Below are 21,127 nucleotides of genomic sequence, written 5' to 3'. Positions count from 1 at the left end.
TTTTGAACTGGGTATCAAAATAACTGTGATGAATTTGAGAAATGTCATGGGAAAAAAAAGGGTGAGGCTCAGTAGAAACTAGTGCAAGGTATTGCACTTTTAATAGTCAGATATAAACCACAGAATAGCGAGCAGACACAGCTTTTCAGAAGATGTTATGCCTGCAATGAGTCAGAATGGGAACAAGGATGAGCAACCACCATGCTCATGGAAGGGGAGACATCAATGTGTTTCCAGCTTGTTCAAGACTGGCAAGGTCTCAACTGAGACTTTCACCAGTTTTTGACACCTCACTGAAGAATGTTGTCTGGCAGGAGATAATCCAGAGCAAGGCAGCAGGAGTGATCGTGACTTGGGAGTAAGGATTGTTCATAATAAGGCAAAGGAGAGAAGGTAGAAGAACACAACATAATGGCCAGTTCTAAGAAACAATCTAATACTGGTGCTCCCATCCAGGCCAGTTTTAAAGTATTTTTTTCATTTTTATATATATTACAGCCTAAAATATAGTGGTGCTATTACACTAAAGTCTTAGTGGAATAGCATGGCCAAATTGGAAGTTGTTTTGAATTTAAGAAGGTGCATGGCATGTAGAAATACCTGCTGGATGATGTGCAAGGCATATCCATGTCCAAATGTTTTATCTATAAACTGTTGGTTATAAGGACTTGGAGTAAAAGTTATGTAAACATAGACATAAATCTGCATCAGATTTTTCTAGTATTTCCAATTGTTCTATGGGCAAATTTGGAGAGGCAAAATGCTTAAGTTTATTGCAATATGGACATCACATTTTTAGTGATACTAATATGCCTCTCTGCAAAAGAAAGGACTGTATGCTAAATGTCTGTATTGAAGGTAATTTTCTGTGCAGAGTATGGAGAGTTGCTTGTTCTTGTTTCTCCCAGAACATGCAGAGACTGGGATATTCCTTGCCTTTCACCAGAGGCTCCATGGCTAAGTTTAAGGTGATTTTGATCACTTCCATTTTGTAAATTACCTTTTTCTCCCTGCAATCAATTTCACCCCAATATATATTTAAATAGGCAGAGGAGCTTTTGAAATGAGTCTTTAGATCAGTTCTGCAGCTGATGACATTATAGTGAAACTGCCAAATTCTGGCCATTTCCCAAATTCCCCTCTTAACCTTTCTCAATATTTTGTGTAGTTACAGTCTTTCAGGTGGTGATTGACAGACATAAACTTTATTAGAAGAGTGTAACTGTAACTAGTTGCAGTTCCTGATGAAATATTCATCTCAACATTCATTTGTAGGTCTAATACAAACATATGAGTTAAGCAGTATTACCATCACTACAGGTGGCTTCTTAGTCAAGTATTGGGAGATACTCTTGTTGAAAAATATCATGAACCAGGCTCAACTTGTGCAAAAGGGTACTTGACCTCGTAGATAATTTATCTACTGCAAAATTGAAACTACGTAGTACTTCAGGTTTCATTTATTCCCATTATGGAAAGAAAATTTCATGAAGTAAATGTCTGACTCAGTAACCATTTTTAATATGCAGTGTACTGAATTTTTATCAAAAAGGTTTCTGTACTTCCAGCGGCAACAGGGACCATACAGTCACCCTTGGTGTCTTGAAACAAAAAACACCTTTTTAATGTGAAATCAGACATTTTCTTTTAAAAGAAAACTAGGAAATATACCAATCCTATCAATTAAAAAAAGATGTCTTTTCAGAAAATAAGAAGTCCAAATGGACTATTAAAAAGTTCAGATCATCTAAGCGAGTTCAAAGCTGTTTAAAGTGACTGAGAATGTGGCTCAGACTATTGTTTCAGCCTCGACATCAGTCTAAATGTTTGAACAATAAATTCCCCATCTCAGTTTTTAATAGTCAGGTATGATCTGTCAGTGACCCCTGGAAATGCTAATTTGTTACATTTAATTAAGTTAATGTGTTCTTATAAAATATATTTGCCTATCTTTTAATGCTGTCTTTACACAGAGCATAAGTGCGTGTGTAAAATGTAAAGCCTGTTCCTTTTTGTTTGGAATTAATGTTACTTTGTGTGCTTTCTGCTTCAATAACCACGTTGTATGTTATGTGACCAAGGTGTTTGTTTATTGACCAAGGTCAAATTTTGCTTGATACATTAGTCATACTTCCAGATACAAAAGTCATCAACTTATTTCTAAATATGTTTGGGGGTGGGACGATGGAGACTAAAGTTCAGTGGCAGAGGCAGGAGAAACATACAACATACCCTATGAATAAAGATCTGGACAAAGGGCAGTGCATTTGAATTTAAAAACTGCCTTAAGGTATGTCTACAGGTTCAGGATGGTTTGACAGTAATATAGATGAAAGAAAATTTAGTACTAAGATTTCCAGTACTACATTTGTTCGATGCATCAGATGTGTACTTGCAGGCACATGCAACAGAAAGTTTGGGAGTGTTTTGTTCTTTTAGAGTGTTTTTGTTCTGTGAAATACCTTTAGCTATTTTCATGACACATTTACTGTTCCTCTTTGACATTGTGGTTTCTAGAGTTGGGCAGGAGGTGGAATTATCTCAAGACTCAAATCGTACACCTTTCCAAAGGCTGGCAGCAAAAAGGTGCCTCATATACTTTTTTTGACTGAGTTAAAAATGCTTAAAAATACTTAAACTACTAATTTTGCTCTGTTCTCCCCCTCTTTTCACTTGCTTCTTGGCTACTAACAATTAGATTATGAAGATTTTGTAAGCTTTCTGCATCTATCCTAATTATCTGCATAATTATGGGCTTGATTTTATAGCTGAAACAATAGGTTTGAAGGAGTTTTAAAAACAGAGGGTCTCTTTTTATTTAATTTCTGGCATAACAAAATAATGCAGATCTCAATATTTCTGCAAATGAAATGCAAGTGATAAAATATTTTTCAAAACCACTCAGTTATAGCAAAAAAAAATTATATTTTAACTCTCCTTCCAAATCAGAAAATTGTCTTGCTTACACAATTACGTTATTACTGAGCACATTTATGGTACAATAAAAGCAAACAAAAATACATACTTACATAACCTATGTGCACAAATCTTGTTATGCATTCACTTACCTTTAGGTAAGATGTCACAAGACCAAGTGGAATGGGAAAATTGGCAAGATGCCAGGCAGCCAAGGGAGCCCAGCCCTGTCCTACTGAAAATGCTTTTGCATGGCCAGAAAATGGTGCTGTTCAGTAATTGATGTAGTGCTGAAGCATGTAGCTATGAGTTTTTTTGCATGCTGAGAATAGTATGTATGCCCCTATTCAATAAATGAGTCTCTCTTTATGTTTATTGATTTATTTCCAGTTGCTCTTCAACAAAAATGAGCAGGCATGAAAAGTCCTAGAGGTATGCTACTGTTCAGAGTGAAAAGCTGTGTATTTTACAGTATATATATATACCGTATTTGGTAATCATGATAAATAACAAATATTCTTTTCCTACAGCTTCAATTCCCTTTCATGCTGTAGTACCTACAGCTGTTGTCAGCTGTGTATCCCCGCAGGACTCACACCTCTTTTTCCATTTGTGTTTATAATTTACAAATACAGATGCAGTCTCACGATCTTCTCTCATCCATCTGAAATACAGTGCCAAACTATCACACATTTTGGGTTGATTCAGAAAAATGAGAGTGGGGTCTGAACTCTGTAAACCTGTTTTTGGTAACACTGCTTCCTGTTAACCAGGTAAAACCTGTGTCTTGCTCTGGTCACTTTCTGTGATCAAATACCTGTTTCCTGCCTTCTGGGCAACATGCACAGGGTAGAGACTGAAACAAAACCAATCATTTAAGAAAATAGTTTCAGAAACCTGATTTGATTACCATTTACATAACTTTACCCTGTGTACTCAGACCCACATCATACTGCCAGATTTTAGACTCTAGACAAAAGTTGTGCTCTGAACAATTCAAAGATTTGAATTAGTTAGCCCCAACAAGCTGAGTTTACTTTAGACCTGGTTAATTACACAATTACTTCTACTATGTCAAAAGCTTTCAGACAGTAAACCAGAAAAAAAAATATTTTATTTGTTATGTTATATTTACTCCTTCTTGGAAATTTTTTAAAAAATCACAAATACGCTACTTGTATTGAATTTTAGTGTTTTACTAGTGTAAAATTGTCAATTTAGACAATTTAAGTGAAATCCTGCCACCTAGTGGCAACCGATATGCCTTAGCCAAAGCTCTTCTCTCATGGCTAATGAGATGTTTGCAGTAATGTCATGCAGTATTTTGCTATTAATTTTTAATAAAATGACTTTATGGTCTGCATTTTTTCAATCAGAGTTATTAACCTGAAAGAATATTGCACTTGCTGTACAAATTGCCTTCATGAGAATATTACTATACTATTTACTGTAAAATTATAATTGTCGCTGTAAAAGTCAGATTTAGAGTAGTTGGAGCCATTTCATTCATATGCCACATTTTTTAAAGGCTCCTTTATAGGACTCTTTTCTTATATTCCTTTTTACTGGTTGAATAAATCCATGGTCATCTTGCCCATTCTCAGTTTCTCATAACAATACGAAAGTAATCAGTTATCCTATACCTTAGATATATTAAGACAAAGATCCTTTTGTCCAAAAAAGATCTGAAGAATTATACTTGCTGTTTCAAAAGTGTAGGGCAGAAACAACTCTTCATTTAAATGATAGTTAAACAAAAACTAAATTTTATTTTACTATCACTCAGATCACTGTATATGCATACATCCTGCCCCATTTCTAGTCAGTCTTGCTTAACTTTAAGAGAAAAAAAATTCCAATTCCTGGTAGAAAATCCTATTCAAAGTTATGCAGAGTGCTGCATGCCATGAATACATGACTGTGAGGACTAAAAAAAAATATTTGAGATTTTCTGAGTGCTGCACAATTTTTCCAGGTTACTGATAGGAGCTGAAAACGTGCCTGTGAAATATTAAATTGTAGTTCAACCAGAAATTATAGAGTGAAAGAATGTTAAGTCTTGTAAGGGATCTTAAAGACCATCTAGTCCCAGCCTCCTCTGTCACAAGCAGGGACCCCTTCCACTAGACCAGGTTGTTCAAGACCTTATCCAGTCTCTCCTTGAGAACTTCCAGGGATTTGGCATCCACAGCCTCCATTGGCAACCTGTTCCAGTGCCTCACAACCCTTGCAGTAAAGAATTGCTTCCTAGTACCTGAACTGAATTGTCCCTCTGTCAGTGTGTGCACATTACTCCTTGCCGCTACAGTCCCTGAGGAAGTGTCCCCCCTCCAGCTTCCCTGTAGGGCCCCTTCAGGTACTGGAATGCTGCCATGGGGTCTCTGCACAGCCTTCTCTTCTCAGGGTGAACAGCCCCAAATTCCTCAGCCTGTCTTTGTAGGGTAGGTGCTCCAGGCCCTTTTTCAACTTTGTGGCCTCCTCTGGAATCTCTCCAATAGTTCCATGTTCTTCCCATGTTGGGGGCACCAAAGCTGGATGCAGCACTCCAGGTGAAGTCTCACCAGAGTGGAGTTGAAGGGTAGAATATCCTCCCTCACTCTGCTGGCCACTCTACTTGCCACACTGCTTTGGATGTTGACTTTTTCATCATTCCCAAGTCCTTTTCCCAGGGCAGCTCTCAGTCCCTTCCCTGCCCAGCCTGTAGGTGTGTCTGGGATCACCCTCACTCAGGTGTAGGACTTTGCACTTGGACTTGTTGAACTTCATGAATTTCACACAGGTCCACATCTCAAGCTTGTCCAGGTCCTCTTGGATAGCATTCCCTTCCCTCAAGCATGACTGCATCACACAGCTCGGTGCTGTCAGTGAATTTGCAGAGGCTGCACCCAATCCCACTCTCTGTGCACCCAGCAAAGATGCTGAGCAGCATCAGCCCCAGTACTGACCCCTGCAGACACCACTTGTCACAGTGGTGACATGACAATGTTCCTCATGAACACTGGGACCTTGACACCACTCTTCACACGTGATCATCCAGCCAATTCTCTATTCATGAAGTGATTCATCCATCAAACCCACCTCTCTCCAATTTAGGGACAAGGATGTCATGCAGAAAAGTGCCAAACACTTTGCATAAATCAGGTAGACAGTGTCAGCTTCTCTGCCCCATTCACCAGTGCTGTAGCCCTGTTGTTGAAGGTCATCAGATTTGTTGGGCATGATGTCCTCTTAGTAAAGTCATATTGGCTGTTATGAAACACCCCTTTCTACCCCCTGTGACTTAGCATAGTTTTCAGGAGAATCTGCTTCATGACCTTGCCTAGTACAAAGTAACACTGACTGGTTTGTATTTCCCTGGGTCTTCTGCTTCCCCATTTCTAAAGATGAGGGTCATGTCTCCTTTTTTCCAGTCATCAGAGGCTTGACTTCACTGCCACAATTTTTCAGTAATGACAATGGCTTAGCAACTTTGTCTGAGAGCTCCCTCAGTACTCTCAAATTAATCTCGTTGGGTCCCATTGGTTTGTACACATTCAAGTTCCTTAGATGATCACAGACCTGATCCCCTCCTGCAGTGGGTGAAAAGTGTTCATCCTCCCAGTACCCACATTTTCCTTTCTCAACTTGGGCAGTGTGGCTACAGTGCTTGCATTGAACATGAGGCATGGAAGTAATTGAGAACCTCAGGCTTCTCTTTGTCCAGTGTAGTCAGGTCTCCTATTTCCTTCCAGAGAGGAAAGAAGGAATATTAATGAAAAAGACATTACTAAGCCATTTAATCAAACTACAACAATTAGAAAAAACATTCTACATATATTAACCAAGCTAAGTAGTTATAGGACACTATGATTCTTCTTAAACTTGAGCAGCTCTCTGAGAAAGACAACCCACTTTATTATATCTGGTGTCACTGTGTGATTTCCAGCTAACAGCTGCAGAGCTTTATTTACAAGCATGGAAGTGATGTACTTTTTTTTTTTTTAAATACCTCTGCTGAGCAAGAGCACACAATCCTTTCTGATTTTTTTGTTGTTGGTCTTGAATTGCAAAGAGCAGGAATATCTCAGGTGTCTAATTTGAGGATTCAGCTATGTCTTGGCCAGAGCTATGTTTTCACCAGCTGTTCTTCACTGGTGAATGGATTCTTGAGGTGTACAAAATTTGGTGTACATTAATTACATTTGGCCAGTTCAAAGTATGCCAGTTGACTTCCAGTCTTAAAGAGGGTTTGGGGTTGGTGAATTGCCCATGTGAAATAGAATGACACACATCTTGGAAAGCTGTCAGGGTGAATCAGTCTAGAAAAACAAAACTAGAGCTGAAGATCTTGATTTATACCTTCACTTGTCTTGAGAATGGTAGATCAGTCAGTTTTTTCTTTGACATATCCCAGAACTGTCTCAGGGGTTTTATGGTTTACCTTGACAGCAAGTGTTTAACATTATTCCAAACCACAAATATTACCCTTACTGTGCCTGATGTCAATGTGCTTATCCTACTAGGCCAGAATATTGCTGAAAACTGGCTTCCTACACATGATTTGCAGTAAAATCTATGTAGTGAAACCTTTTCTATTTCATCCAGCTGGGCAGATAACTTCATTATCTTCATTAACTTTAAAGTCTGCAGTTCCCAGGTCAGGTGTTTCCCCTACTAAATGCGGTTTCCAAATGATAACAATTCTATTGCATCCAATAACTCACTGTTGGAAACTTCACAGAATCATTGAGTGGTTTGTGTTGGAAAGGACCTTAAAGATTATTTTGTTACAATCCTTCACCAGGGACAGATTCCACTAGAGTTTTGTTTCTCTTTGCTTGAAGATAAATTCATGTGCAGAAATAGGATCTGTAATTCCATGTTCCCAGCAGCTCACAAACAGAAGTGACCAGAAGAGTAGTTTCTTTCACCTATAGTTTATTGTGCTGTACCCAGGCGAGGAGCTCCACAATGGATGCCATGTTTTGTGTACTCCATACTATTCCTCTGACAAGAGTAAAGGCAGGGGAATTGTATTTGAACCAGATGCTTAATTAATTAATTAGTTTGTCCCTCCTCAGAGCAGACAGACAGGCTGCATATCTGGTCCATGATGTTTGTCCCTGGTGTTACACAAGCCTATTAAAGTATTAACTTTTTACTACAGTTGCTTGTACTTCTTTAAAATAGAGTAATATCCACAAGAAAAACAGGAAATTGTTTTTGTTTTCATTTGTGCTAGTAATTTCTCTGTGGCCTAGTTAAGGGGATAGATAACTTGAAGAAGAAGGAAGGACAGATTAAAGAGAAATCCTTCTGACTACTTATGTTACATGGCAAATTTGAAAAGAGCATATAAATTTAATATTTGCAGAATAAGATTTGTGCATGACCCACTACAGTTGATTCTCTCTTATCTAATGCTCTGAAAGACATATAATACCTTTATGTGCTTTTGGCCTGCTCTAACAATAACCTCCAGAATGAAATAACCTCTTTTGGGTCCCTTTCCTTCTAATTCTCACCTATGGGTCTCTTGCAAACATTATGTCAATGGGGGGAAAAATGCTTTTAACTTACCTATCCATTGTTAAACAAGAAAGCTTTATTTGTGTGCTACAGCTTCAGTCATCTATTGGCCACCCAGCAGAAGAAGCACCTTTTAATCCCTATGTGCTGCAGAGGAACAGAGGTTTTGCAGGAGCAGAAAGAGGTAGGCAGAGTAATGTATATTATTAGTGCAGTTTTTTCCTTATGGCAGAGCTCTCTTTCAATCCTTATTTCTGTTTTCTTGCATATATTTCACATTCTGTTATGTATTGATATAGCCACTATCATTACTCAAGCCTGGTAGCTGAAGATGCCCAATGTCACCATCTATAACAAAAATCATTTATCAGAAACCCCTTTTTCCATTTAGAAGTGGAGTATTGTTTCCTGGACTCTAAAAACTATATCCTCACATGTCATAAAAAGAATTGTGCCCTGTTGCACCCACAGTGCCAAGAATGCAGTTAAAGCTGGGTGCCTAAGAATGAAGTACATACAAGGCAGCATTCACTGCACAAAGCAGTGAAGAATTGTGTGAGGTAACTAGTGGGAAGTACTAAGGAGAAGGGCCAGCCTTTAACCCTCCTTTTGCCAAGGAACCTCCTGGTTTCACCCTGCACCAATGTTCAGCATGTCACCAAGGGGAGGCCACTGCCTTTTCACGTGCTCTGAAATGCATATAGATGGGCTGCATGTGGTTTGTTTACAGTGCCCATACAAGTCAAACACATTGATGATTTTGAACATGGAAAAGGTGACTATATTATCTGTGGCAGCAAAAATGTCTGAAATCATGTCTAATTTTTTCATTGTTTGGACTGCAGGTGATCAGAGAGAGGCCTTACCCATGGATACTGAGGTCTATGAAAGTCCATATGCTGATCCAGATGAAATTAAACCAAAAAATGTCACTCTTGACAGGAAGTTGTTGACTTTGGAGGAAGGTGAACTTGGCTCTGGCAACTTTGGTACAGTAAAGAAAGGGCTCTATAAGATGAAAAAGTAAGTGCTGCCTTATATTTTCATGGAATCTAATATGTAAAAGCTCTGGCCTTTACTTTTTGGGGTGATAGCGTGTAACTAATTTGAGCTAATATTCACCAGTTTCTCTCATTTTATGTACATTTATGCACTCATTTTTGTCTGTAAAGTGGTAAAGTGCTGTTTATGACTATTTTCTCTCCTGACAGGGATAGCAGAATGGGAATTTTACTCTGTCTTCCTCCATAGTTTTCAAAAGTACTAATGCTACACAGTATTTCCCATCTGCACAGCATCTCTGTCAGAAAACATGGAGAGGGCCAGGGACAGTTTACCTATAGCAAAGTGTGCCTGAAGTGTGATAAATTTTCCATTTTCCTGAAGCTGGAATGTTGATTTTCAAGAAGACAGAACATGCTGTGACATTTTCTATCATGCCTTGTCAGTAGGAAGAGACCCTGTTTATACTTGACTCTTCATGTATTTTCATAGTAAAATGTTATCAGTGTGCTGTTTATGTGCATGGACTGGTAATGCAGACTCTCATCTCCTGAAGTTGGAGGCATTTCCTTAACCGAGGTTCTCAGAGGCAGAAGGGATTTCTATTTTTCTAGTATAGGCTGTAGGGATTTGAAGGTCTCTGATCTCAGCTTGTGTGTATTTTAATCTTGTTTCACACTTGAGCTATGTTGATCTCATCAGTCACTCTTTCAGTTTGCTGTATGAATGAAAGGTTGCAGAAGTAGGCTTAGATTCTCAGGATTTCAGAGCACTGCCTTGGCACCTGGCAGTGCTGCATATTCCTGTCTCATCCCCAAAACACTCCAATGCTTAGAAAGCTCTTTATAGATTTTCTTGCCAGAAGAGCTTTATGCCATTCTTGCCAGAGTGGACAAGAAAATTTTGTCTAGTATTTTTTTTCAGGCTTCTTTAGGCATTTTTATGACAATCTGTAGTTTTCTGCGTCTCTTTTCACTCTCGTTCTTTTGCTTAGCTGTTTCTGAGCATTTGGTAGGGAAATGTTCCTGTTATGGCTGTTTATTTTCTCCTCTGAGTGTCAAGTCCGTCTTTTTATCACAATTTATACTATGTGACTGGAAATATGCGATGAAGATCGTGTGCATTAGTGCACAGATTTTTCAGCAACTAGTTCAGAACTGGATTCTCTTTTGCAGGGGTTCCAAGCCTGTGGCTGTAAAAATTCTAAAGAATGAGAGTAATGATCCAGCCATAAAGGATGAATTACTGAGAGAAGCAAATGTAATGCAGCAACTGGATAACCCATATATTGTCCGAATGATAGGTATATGTGAAGCTGAGGCCTGGATGTTAGTAATGGAAATGGCTGAACTTGGGCCATTGAACAAATTTTTGCAAAAAAATAGGTATGTAAACTTTGATTCTATTCCATAGGGTACAGTTCCTTTCTCCTATTTTTTCCTTTTTCTTTAAGAAAAATTTAAATCGATATTAATGTAATAATTTAATGATTATAATTACTCTTCACTGGAACATGTCTCCAAATTTTCCATGTCAAAAACATGTCAGACATTTCTGCCAAAATACAGTCTTTTGAATGAATGAAAGACTTTTCACATATTCTTCAACTTCTCCTTTTTTGATGTGATCACACATCATCTTGCCTAGGACAGGAGGCTAGATTAGCTTTTCTAATTGAAGCTTAGCTAAATGTAAGTGAATCAGGTTCCCAGTGTAATGTGGACAATTTCAGAGTAAAGATTTGTATCTGAACTCCATAAGAAGTCATGAAAATTAACTACTGACCTCTTTAAAATCCAATTGTGATTTTCAGACATGTCACAGAGAAGAATATAACAGAGCTGGTGCATCAGGTTTCCATGGGGATGAAATACCTGGAGGAGAATAATTTTGTTCATCGGGATCTGGCTGCAAGAAATGTGCTGTTAGTCACCCAACATTATGCCAAAATTAGTGACTTTGGACTTTCTAAAGCTCTTAGTGCTGATGAAAATTATTACAAGGTAAGGTCTGAACACAATGTGAAAACTGTAGCATAGCTTAATAAGGATATTTTCAGTTGAAATGCAGATGAATATTAGAAATATTATGTATCATTCATTATTTTATAACCTGGTATTAGGTTACCAAATTCAAAATATGTGATCAACATTAAGAGACATTAAGAAAAAGCTTGTCCCTCCTTTTACTTGTCTACTTTCATTTACTTTTGATAAACTTGTCATAAAAAGATTGAATGTTATTGTGGAAATGAGATACTCCCTTATATAAAAGTGGGTAAATGTGTTTGTTGCAAAACAGTTCTCATCATGTCCAAGAAAAATGTAGCCTAGCACTAATACACTGTCTTATAGAACAGAATTAGGGGAGGTTTTTGAAAGGTTTTTATTACTTTGTTAAATAATAAACCAACCTAAGCAAAATTTGTTTATTCTTTTTTAAATTTTTTTTTTTAATTCCTAGGACCTCTGTACATCTCAAGTGATTAAATTAATTGCAACATTTCGTAAGATAAAAGGCGGGAGGAAAAGGCTGTTATCATGCCTGTATTTGTTTTCCTCTTATATCACTCTTGCAATTCAAATTACTTCTTCATTCTGCTTACTCCCTTTTATTGTCTCTTTGAGACAAATAATCCAGCCCCTGAACACTGCAGAGGAGAAGCAAGGGCATGCTCCCTGCTGATGAAGTTACTGTGCAGGAAGAGTAGTCACTGCTGCCAGAAAAAGTGTCTTAAATCCCAGTCTCAGGGCCTCAAGAATTAGTATCAAAGTCCATTTTCTTTAGAATTCCTCAGGATGAAGTAGGATCCTGCCACTAGATCTTGCCCTGTGCTGGTATAGCTTGACACTCAAATGGTCATGATGCAGTTTATGGCATAATTTAGGTAAACTAAATGTGGTGTGGCAGTCACTGTGCTTTGAAATAGAGCACCCACTTCAAACATCTGGACATCTCTTACCCTTCATGACAGCCAAAGGGAAAAACCAATTTTATATATATTCATTGAGCAAATTTAAATTAAATGCCACTAAAAGTGCAACTCAAAGTCATTTAGCTAAGTTTTTTTCTTACCATAAATTTCATTTCATTACGCTATTTTGAAAGTGGAACAATTTTGTAGCACTTTAGCAGAAGCTGTTAGCCATTCTCTCTAATGCTAGCTGCATCAGAAATGTATGGTACTTAGTACAAATGTGTGCAGATCTAAGTTAACATAAATTATGTGCATTCAGGTGTTGTTCACTACTTGTCATTGTATCTAGTCTGCTTTTTTTCCTTTCTGTTATGATATACTTTAGGCACAAAGTCATGGAAAATGGCCAGTCAAATGGTATGCTCCAGAATGCATGAATTTCTACAAGTTTTCTAGCAAAAGTGATGTCTGGAGTTTTGGGGTTTTAATGTGGGAAGCTTTCTCTTATGGACAAAAACCATATAAGGTAAGTGGTCATATTTAGCCACGCTTTTTCTTTAAAAATTTAGATCAAATTTGAACCAATATCTTTTCCTATATATAAAGGAGTTGCTGCAACAAATGAGTCACAGGATAGCCCAAAAATCAGTTCCAGGCCTCTATTTGATTTACGTTATCATGTGTGCTGTAATCACTTGCAGCTTGGATGACTGCTCTGGTCACACTGTTCTGTCTGTTGCAGGGAATGAAAGGTGGTGAAGTTGCACAGATGATTGAAAGGGGAGAACGAATGGAACGTCCTGAAGTCTGCCCAACAGAAGTCTACAGCCTAATGAAATTGTGTTGGACATACAAGTGAGTGTGATGGGATGCTCTTTTGATAGAAGTACATTTAACCTACATGGTTAATAGCCAGAAAGGGGGTCAGTGGGGTTACTTCAAAACACATCTTTCCAGCTGAAGTTTCACTTACAACCAGACTTCTAGCTAAAGAGTCAATTGCACTTTCAGTTATAGTGAATTTTCTGAGTTATAGAGTGCACTACAAAAAGCCAATTTGGCTGGAACAGTTATATACAAAATACAGGGTACCATAAAAAAGTAAATCTACAAAAAGGTCAGTCTAATGCATTTTGAAAAGTATATTTGAAATTAAGCAAATATTTTTGTTTCATTTTGAATTGTGTTTCATTTAATTTTAATTTCCAAGGCTTTAGCTTTACTTTTTTATTGCCAAAATGTTTGTTCTATTCCTCAATATTTAACTATTTTAAGCTGTTTATGTCTTCTCTCATAACTGAATATATTCAAATTGGATCCCACACTGACTTCTTATCAGTGAGAGGCAAACTGTCTTTTCAGGTCATACTTGATACATTAGAAACATTTTTTTCTGTTTCAGAACCATTTAGAAATTAGAATTATGAAATATAACAAAAAATAAAGCATACCTGACTTTTTAAATTAGTATATTGCAAAAATGTGTTAAAACTGGTTTATGATTTATTGTTTTAAACTATTCTGCTGAAGTTACTTTTAATTTAACTGGAGGAAGTCTCCAGAAAGCACCCAAAATTATTTAAATGTCACTTATTCTTCCAGTTCACCATCTGGAGAATAGGTTTGTCCAAAAAGTCTACATTAAGGAGCTCTGGTACTTCATTTTTAGGTACCTTTCTTCTTTGTTAGCTTTATTAAACCTAGTACTCTAGAAAGAACATGCAACCAAAAAGTAATTCCTGCCTTTTGGTTTGACTCAAAGAATACAAATACAAATACAAATAATACTACCGTGAAAAGGATCAGGTTTTTTATTATTAACAAACGTATAAAGCATGCTGATTTTTAATTTTTGTGCTAAAATATCTTTATTATTGGCAAGAAAATAAATTTTAAAAAGAAGTTTCAGGTCAGGCAGAGTAACTATCTCGATGTGTAATGTAAAATTTTGAGGGCTTGTTGCCAGTTTAGTTGTGTCCTCCAAATAAAGAAACAATTGAATATATAAAAGAAAGATGCTACAGTCATATAGTGCATGTGGCTAGTGCTTCTAACCACCCTGTGTGATGGTACTACCCATTATAAGGCAAGTATTGCACGTAAAATATTCTCTTCTCCAGATTATTACAGAAGTAAATGAAGTAGAAAATCAAACTGAGCTAATTTATAATTTCTTTGTTCTAGTACCTTCACCAACCACAGAGTAGCAGGCATGATAGTAAATCCACTACTGGATGCTCCATAGCAGTATTTGCCCCTTGATATTAATTTTGTAGCGCCATTTTTGTAGCCTTAAAATTTTGTGGGATGTTTAAATGAGCTGTCACAGTGGTAGAGCCTCGAGGGCTGCAAGGCCCACGAGCCCTGACACTCTGCCCTTCCTGCTCAGTGACTCTTTTCATCTTTCCACAGCGTTGACGACCGACCAGGGTTTGTCGCAGTCGAGATGAGGTTGCGTAACTACTACTACGACATTTCCCACTAGCAGCGTGGCCAGCAGCAACCTCCTCGTCTCTAGCCAGCACCCTCTGAGAAGCAGCTCGTTTTCCAAAAGCAGCCTCGATTTTTGTACTTCCATTTTCAGCCTGCAAAGCTCAGAGCTGAGCTTTGTGTCTGCAAGGTTGCCTTTTCTTACCTTCTGCACAAAATCCAGCCCCAAAAGAGTATTGGAAGTGTAACAGTCTCAAAGTCCACAGCAAGGGTGTTGGGTGAGATGCTTGTACTTTTGCTACATTCCATTTCATTTTATTTACAGCTTTATTTGCATTATATTTTGAAGTCCTGTAATTTAATGACTGAGCCCTCTTCTTCTTTTATATCGGAATTGGAATTTATATTCTTCTCATCAATATTCTTAGCCTTTAAATGTATTGAGTTGTTCCAGCCTTCGCTTTCCTCAAGGAAGTATAGCATAAACATTTCTCACAATGAAGCAAATTCGCTGTGCAAGTGTGACAGACACTTTGACTGACAGGTTGTTTGATTATATCACCAAACCCCTTTAAACCAAATCACATACTTCTTAGCAGTAAAATAAGCAGAGGGGGAATTGAGAGTTCTGGCTTTCTAACACCATCCCATCCTTTAAATGTGGCTTTTTTTTTTTTTTTTTTTTAATTTTATTTATATTTTTTAAATGTGGCTTAAATCTTTTGTTCCTCATCTTACATGTGGACCCCAGCTGTTCCTCAGGAAGTTATTTTTTTCCCAGTGACAACTGGGAACTCAGAGGCTTGATCTCATCTTGGAAGTTACAACAAACTCCAACACTCCATTCCTGAAAATACACCTGTGATGGAGCAGCACTTACCTTTCTCTGTGCTCTTCCATCCTTCTCCAGACACCTTTTCTATTTATCTATTTGGGTATACCATAGCTCCATGTGTTGTGAGCAGCAATCACTTCTATCCTTTCTTAAAACCTTTCTTAAAAAACCATCTGTGAGAATTTCACCACACCTTATCACCTCTAAAGTTAAATTTAACCTCAAGTTCAAATATTTTATAATGGGCATATGGACAACAAGATTACTTTAGTCAGCTCCAAAATCTTATTATTTGTCCTATGGGAAAAAAATAGCTGTGGACATCTCAGGAAAAGGCATTTGTCTTATCACTCTTCAGTAATGCAGCGTGCATCTCCATTAAATTGGAAGTGTAGTAGGGTAATAACAAATAACGTAGTCAACTTATGGTTCTGTTTTTAGCCTTACTTATGCTTTGCTTGCTCAATCTCATTTTAAATATTATCAATAGCAACATTTCTGTCACTTATTACTCACAAGCAGCTACTTTATTGTCATTTGCATATATCTCAGGAATCTACATACATTTTGTCTGCTAGATATATAGATTTTTGAAGAATATAAAGAATAGGATTTAGAGTTAGATATATTTATTGCATATGGATGGTTTTGTGTGAACAGAGTATTCTTAGAGATGTAAGTGGTATTTTTTTCCTCTGGTAGTTTTCTGAGCAATTAAACTGAGAAGGGGTGAAATAATTTTCATAAAGGGCAGGACTATAAACAAATGTAGAAGGTACTGGGTTTTTTTGTTTTTTTTTTTTACTAAGTTTACGGTCTATTTGTTAAATAATATCTGGTGCCTTTTGCTATTTTAGTCTTGGCTATGCAGTACAAGGCACCACAGGCTAGTGGAAGACACTGAGTGCAATAGACCGTGTTTCAAATGTGACCAAACTTAACTTACCTTGAAGATGATTTAATTTTTGTTTTGTTTTTGAGAAACATTTTTCTACAAGACTAGCTTGTGTAGAAGTTAGCCATAGTTATACATAGGTGGTTTGTCACTTTAGTTTTGTTGCAAAGACTTTTTTCTCTACATGTGCAATTAGTACACTTATGGGGATATTAGTTGAAAACAAATTGCACAGATCTCTATAACCAGCAAGTGACAGTACTCAATTTCCCAGAATGAGAGATATATTCCTCTATATCTCTCACTCTCTTTAAAAGTGATGTCTGACACAACAAACCTGGAGGATTATTTTTTCTCCTCTCTTCTGAGTGAATGTCAACATCACTTTCTGGAATTACTTGATTATTTTTAAATTCACTATTACGTAATAAAAGTTTACAATGAGAATATAAAGTATTGTGAAATAAATTGATTCGGTTTTAACATTTTGATTAAAGATACTTTTACAAAATATGCTGTCTTAACAAGAGTCCTTTCATAATTACATGCTTTGTAAAAAATCCTGATACTGGGCAGTGTGTATATGTACTGAGTTACTGTGATTGTTGTGGAAGACTGAGATTTTTCTATTGACAGTGAAAGGAAGGTACCCAACAGGACAGAGAAGCCCACTGAAACTTGGGCTGCTTTTGTAGCAATTCAGAAATAGCAGGAAATTCCCAAAATATGCTTTGTTATTGTAAATAAGTGTTTTCGAAGCAATTTACAACAATATTGGATCTGGAAGTTTAGAGATGCCAGGAGTCAGTACAGTGTATCAGCTAGCCAAGAATTTCTGCCTTACAGATGTCACCTATGCAGGATTTAAGTCACATTATATAACATGGAGCCTCCCTCAGATGCAGATAGCTGTTCTAGGTATTCTAAAATAAAAACAGAGACATTTCACTTAGCTTTGCAGGCTCAGGTTCTCAGGAAAGCTAAGGCTAGATGGGTGAATGTGAATTGGAAAAATAAACAAGAAAGGCAGAAAGACAGACAACTCTTCACACAGGTACTTACCTTTGGCGGGGATCAGACAGTGACTGATTGACTTTGTTTTTCTGTGGTTATTGTCCTGCATAGCAAATCTGGCCTAATTGCTGCACCTTCCCACTTGTGGGGCGGCACCATCAACTGATATGAAGGGATTTTTCTGTCTTTTGTCTGGATCTGATTGTCTATTTTTAGATTGACTTGTCTCAGAAATTCCACTTGGTGGTGTAGCCCACAAGTGATTGTCATGACAGAGGTAAGGGTAGAAAACTGCAGCATGTAGCTGGAAAGGCTGATGGAGAGGAAGGACCAGGTGATAACATGCTAAGAAGGCTTTTCACTGGAGAAAAACTGTATTTGCACCTTCAGTTAGAGCTCAAATTTGCAAAATCATTGAGTTTTTTTGAAGTATGGGAAGCATGTACCTTTTTCCATAAAGACACACCCAAGCATCTTAAAAGCCCTGGTCCAGCTGCCCATGTTTCTAACACTGTGTGAGAAGGTGACCTTTAATCAGACAGTGAGAAATACCCGTGTTCTCCACCCCTGAAATCACCGCAGTCAGCACAGCCAGTTACCCGAAGAACCCAGGATCTGCACCAAGGCAGCAGTGTGTCCTTGCCCCAGCCCTGCCAGGAGGTGGCAATGACTGAACACGGCTGGAGGGAAACACTTCCCTGGCCATTCCTGGCGCTCTCCACTCTGCCCCGGCTGTTTTGCCTGCATGCTACGGAGGACACACTCTCTCTGCTCCTTGCTGTGAAGCAATGTTGCATGTGAGGACGAATCATCGTTTATTTATGTGGTGGATAGCCAGCTGTGGGTGATTAACAAAGACTTCTGAGACTCGGTGTCCCCTTGTCTTTTAAGTGATCGCAGCAGTGAGAGATTGCACGCAGAAAGATACAGACTGCACTCCACACATGCCTAGAAGGGAGTGAGGGTGGCAAATGGATTGAATAATATAGGGAGATATTAAGCAGGCATCTGTAATTATCAGCCCTAAATTTAGCGAGGACAGAAAGACTGCAAGGCATGCAGACGAAGAAAAAAATAGATTCCTGTTAACAAAACTGTCAGAGCAATGTTAGACAAATCTGAGAACAGTCCTCCAATCACTCAGAGTTCCCTGAAGCCAAGCTAGAGCTGTGCATCTATCTCCAAATAGGTTTTTTTTTCTTTTCTTTCACATATGTGATAATTGAAGCAAAGACCTACTGGGTTCCTTGGCATATAATTAACTCAGCATGGAGGATAATGACTGCTTCCCTGAGGTAGTGGAGGTGTGCACATGTCATGATAACCAGAGAAGAGAGGAAACAAGAGGCAGCTGGGGAAAGCATTACACTACTGTCCATTAAAATACATTACTTCAAATGTAAATAGTCCCTGGATGACCAGTCCAGTGTAAATGTGCTGAGATCATTAACTCTCCTCATCTATCCACTGGTGCAAATGCCTTAAAATGTCATGTTCAGAAACTGTTAGGTCTTGCTTGACTGTGTCAAATTGCTTGTGTGGGAGTGCCACTGCCATTCTCCTGCAGCTACACTGCCCACCAAGCACACTCCACGTGTCAGAGGTTCAGTCAGCTGAGTGCCAGGCTCTCTGTGCCTCTGCCACGTTAGAGATGCAACACCTTTCTGCAACGACAGAAAAAAATAAAAATTCTGCAATGAACAGTTCAGTGACACTGTCCTGTCACATTGCTACCTGCCAGTGGCTGCATTGACATCAACATCTGTTCTTCCTTCTTCCTGCTTTAATAAAGAGAAACTGTGCCAGTTTCAGCACAGTATGAGTGCCAAGACTATAATTGCATGACTGAGCAGCAGAACAGGTAGCAGAGAACTTTAATAGCTATCTCTTGAACAGCTTGAAGACTTTCCTTTAAAAATATTACACACTTATGCACATATGCACATGTATTTCTTGTCATTTCACACTTGAGTTCAATAATTACTTGTTCATCAGTTTTTACTGCACAACCATTGTAGCTGTATCTTCATGTCTTGTTCTAATTTATGTGCAGATTTCACCAGTGTTACCAAATGATTTGTCTCTGACTGGTGTATCAGGTTCCACCTCCAGCAATCTGAGGCTGAGACCAGCTGGCAAGAATTAATAATGCTGGTTTTCAGTGATTGTTCTAGAAGATAACAAGGACACTACATGGAAGGAAACAGCTGTGGGGAGCTTGGATACATCAAGAAATGCATGAGCAGTAGAAGCTCACTGAGCTTGTCAAAGAGCAGCACTTTGGGGCATTTTTCTCTCTTTACTTTGGAGCAGATGTAAATTGACTGTTTGGCTAGGTTTGATGTTTCTTTTCCCAAAAGATATATATTAAGAGTCAATATTTCCTTAGTTTTCCTCAGTAATAACACATCTTTATACCCATAGGTATAAAAACCTAGATCATCAATGTCATTTTATTTCAGCAAGATTTCCTCTGTTGCCAGTAAATGCCCCAAACTGGGCTTTTTCTATGCGTTTCTGTTCTGGCAGCTTCCAGGAGCCTCATTCTTCTGACTAGTCTGCAAACACACACTTAAGTTAAACAACAGCCCTCTCCCTGAGCCCTCATGCTCCCTCTGAAAGGGCAATGCACAGAAGCCATGCACAATAAAGATCAGCCACCACCACGAGGATCGTTCCCAGCCTCCTTCTTCCAGTATGCTGTTGTTCCAGTTGTATTTTTAGACAGCAAATACAAAATTGTACAGATATTTACTATCAGATTACCTTGGTGTTACAGGACCCCTACACACACCTTGAACTCAGGAGCCACCTCATTTTTTACAGACTTCTAATGCACTAGAGCACAAAATCTTATTTTTTCTTCTCTTTCTTCTGTAAGTGCATTGGTGACTCTGTCATAGATACACGCATGTCTTTGCCTATTTTAAAATTGTATATTCACTGGTATTACTGCTTCCCCAGGGGCATGCAGCAATGAGGTACTATTTTTAAACTTCTCAGTCAGCCATGACTTCCTTTCTGTCTGTCCACTCTGTAGCTGCCATAGGGAGTAAGCATGGCATTCCTCATCTTTTTGTGGTTTCTACTTATATGGAATAAGCAGAACAAGCAGTGGTTCTTGTTGGTGCTGGAGTACTACACAAGTCAGATTACAGGAAAAAGCAAAGACTGAATCATGTCTCAGAAATTCACCCTCCAGTGTCACATTGTACCGAGTTAATGTAAACCAGAACTCCTGCTATACAAGCACAAGTACAAAGCTCACAGTTTGTTCCCAAAACTCCCACAGCTTTTTCCATGCCAGCTATATAAAAGAAAAAAACAAAACCAAAAACTAACCAAACACCAAAACCCAATAAGATTTAATAATATGACACATTCCTGTGTTTGTTTGCAGAACTGTATGTGAGTAATTTTATGAGTCATTTAATTACAAGGAAGCCAAGGCCTGGACAAAGAAATACACTCAAGGTTTCCTTGGGTTGAAGACAGTCTCTCTCTGACTTTACCCAAAAATGAAAAGGTCCCAGTGTGTTTGAAATGCAGCTAGAAGGAATTAAGACATCAGATGCCCCACCAAAACTGGACTCTGAGACAGCTGTGAGAC

The 21,127-nt window shown here is 38.2% G+C and overlaps 1 protein-coding gene across 2 annotated transcripts in view; it reads left to right on the top strand.

Annotated features, from left to right (window-relative positions):
* The window catches only part of SYK (spleen associated tyrosine kinase), a 50,879-nt gene extending 33,029 nt beyond the window's left edge, over positions 1–17,850 (top strand). The window contains exons 7-14 of one of the 2 annotated variants that reach the window (XM_056514388.1): positions 2,518–2,586; positions 8,524–8,608; positions 9,270–9,447; positions 10,602–10,811; positions 11,240–11,429; positions 12,729–12,869; positions 13,086–13,198; positions 14,756–17,850. In XM_056514388.1, the coding sequence (XP_056370363.1) occupies positions 2,518–2,586; positions 8,524–8,608; positions 9,270–9,447; positions 10,602–10,811; positions 11,240–11,429; positions 12,729–12,869; positions 13,086–13,198; positions 14,756–14,828 (1,059 nt within the window). In that variant the 3' untranslated portion in view covers positions 14,829–17,850. Of the gene's footprint in view, positions 1–2,517; positions 2,587–8,517; positions 8,609–9,269; positions 9,448–10,601; positions 10,812–11,239; positions 11,430–12,728; positions 12,870–13,085; positions 13,199–14,755 lie in introns of both variants that reach the window. The other variant, XM_056514387.1, reaches the window with a different exon arrangement.
* The last annotated feature ends 3,277 nt before the right edge of the window (positions 17,851–21,127 follow it).

Source organism: Oenanthe melanoleuca, chromosome Z (assembly GCF_029582105.1).
Source record: "Oenanthe melanoleuca isolate GR-GAL-2019-014 chromosome Z, OMel1.0, whole genome shotgun sequence".
Classification (NCBI taxonomy): domain Eukaryota; kingdom Metazoa; phylum Chordata; class Aves; order Passeriformes; family Muscicapidae; genus Oenanthe; species Oenanthe melanoleuca.
This window is presented reverse-complemented; position numbering and strand designations above follow the sequence as displayed.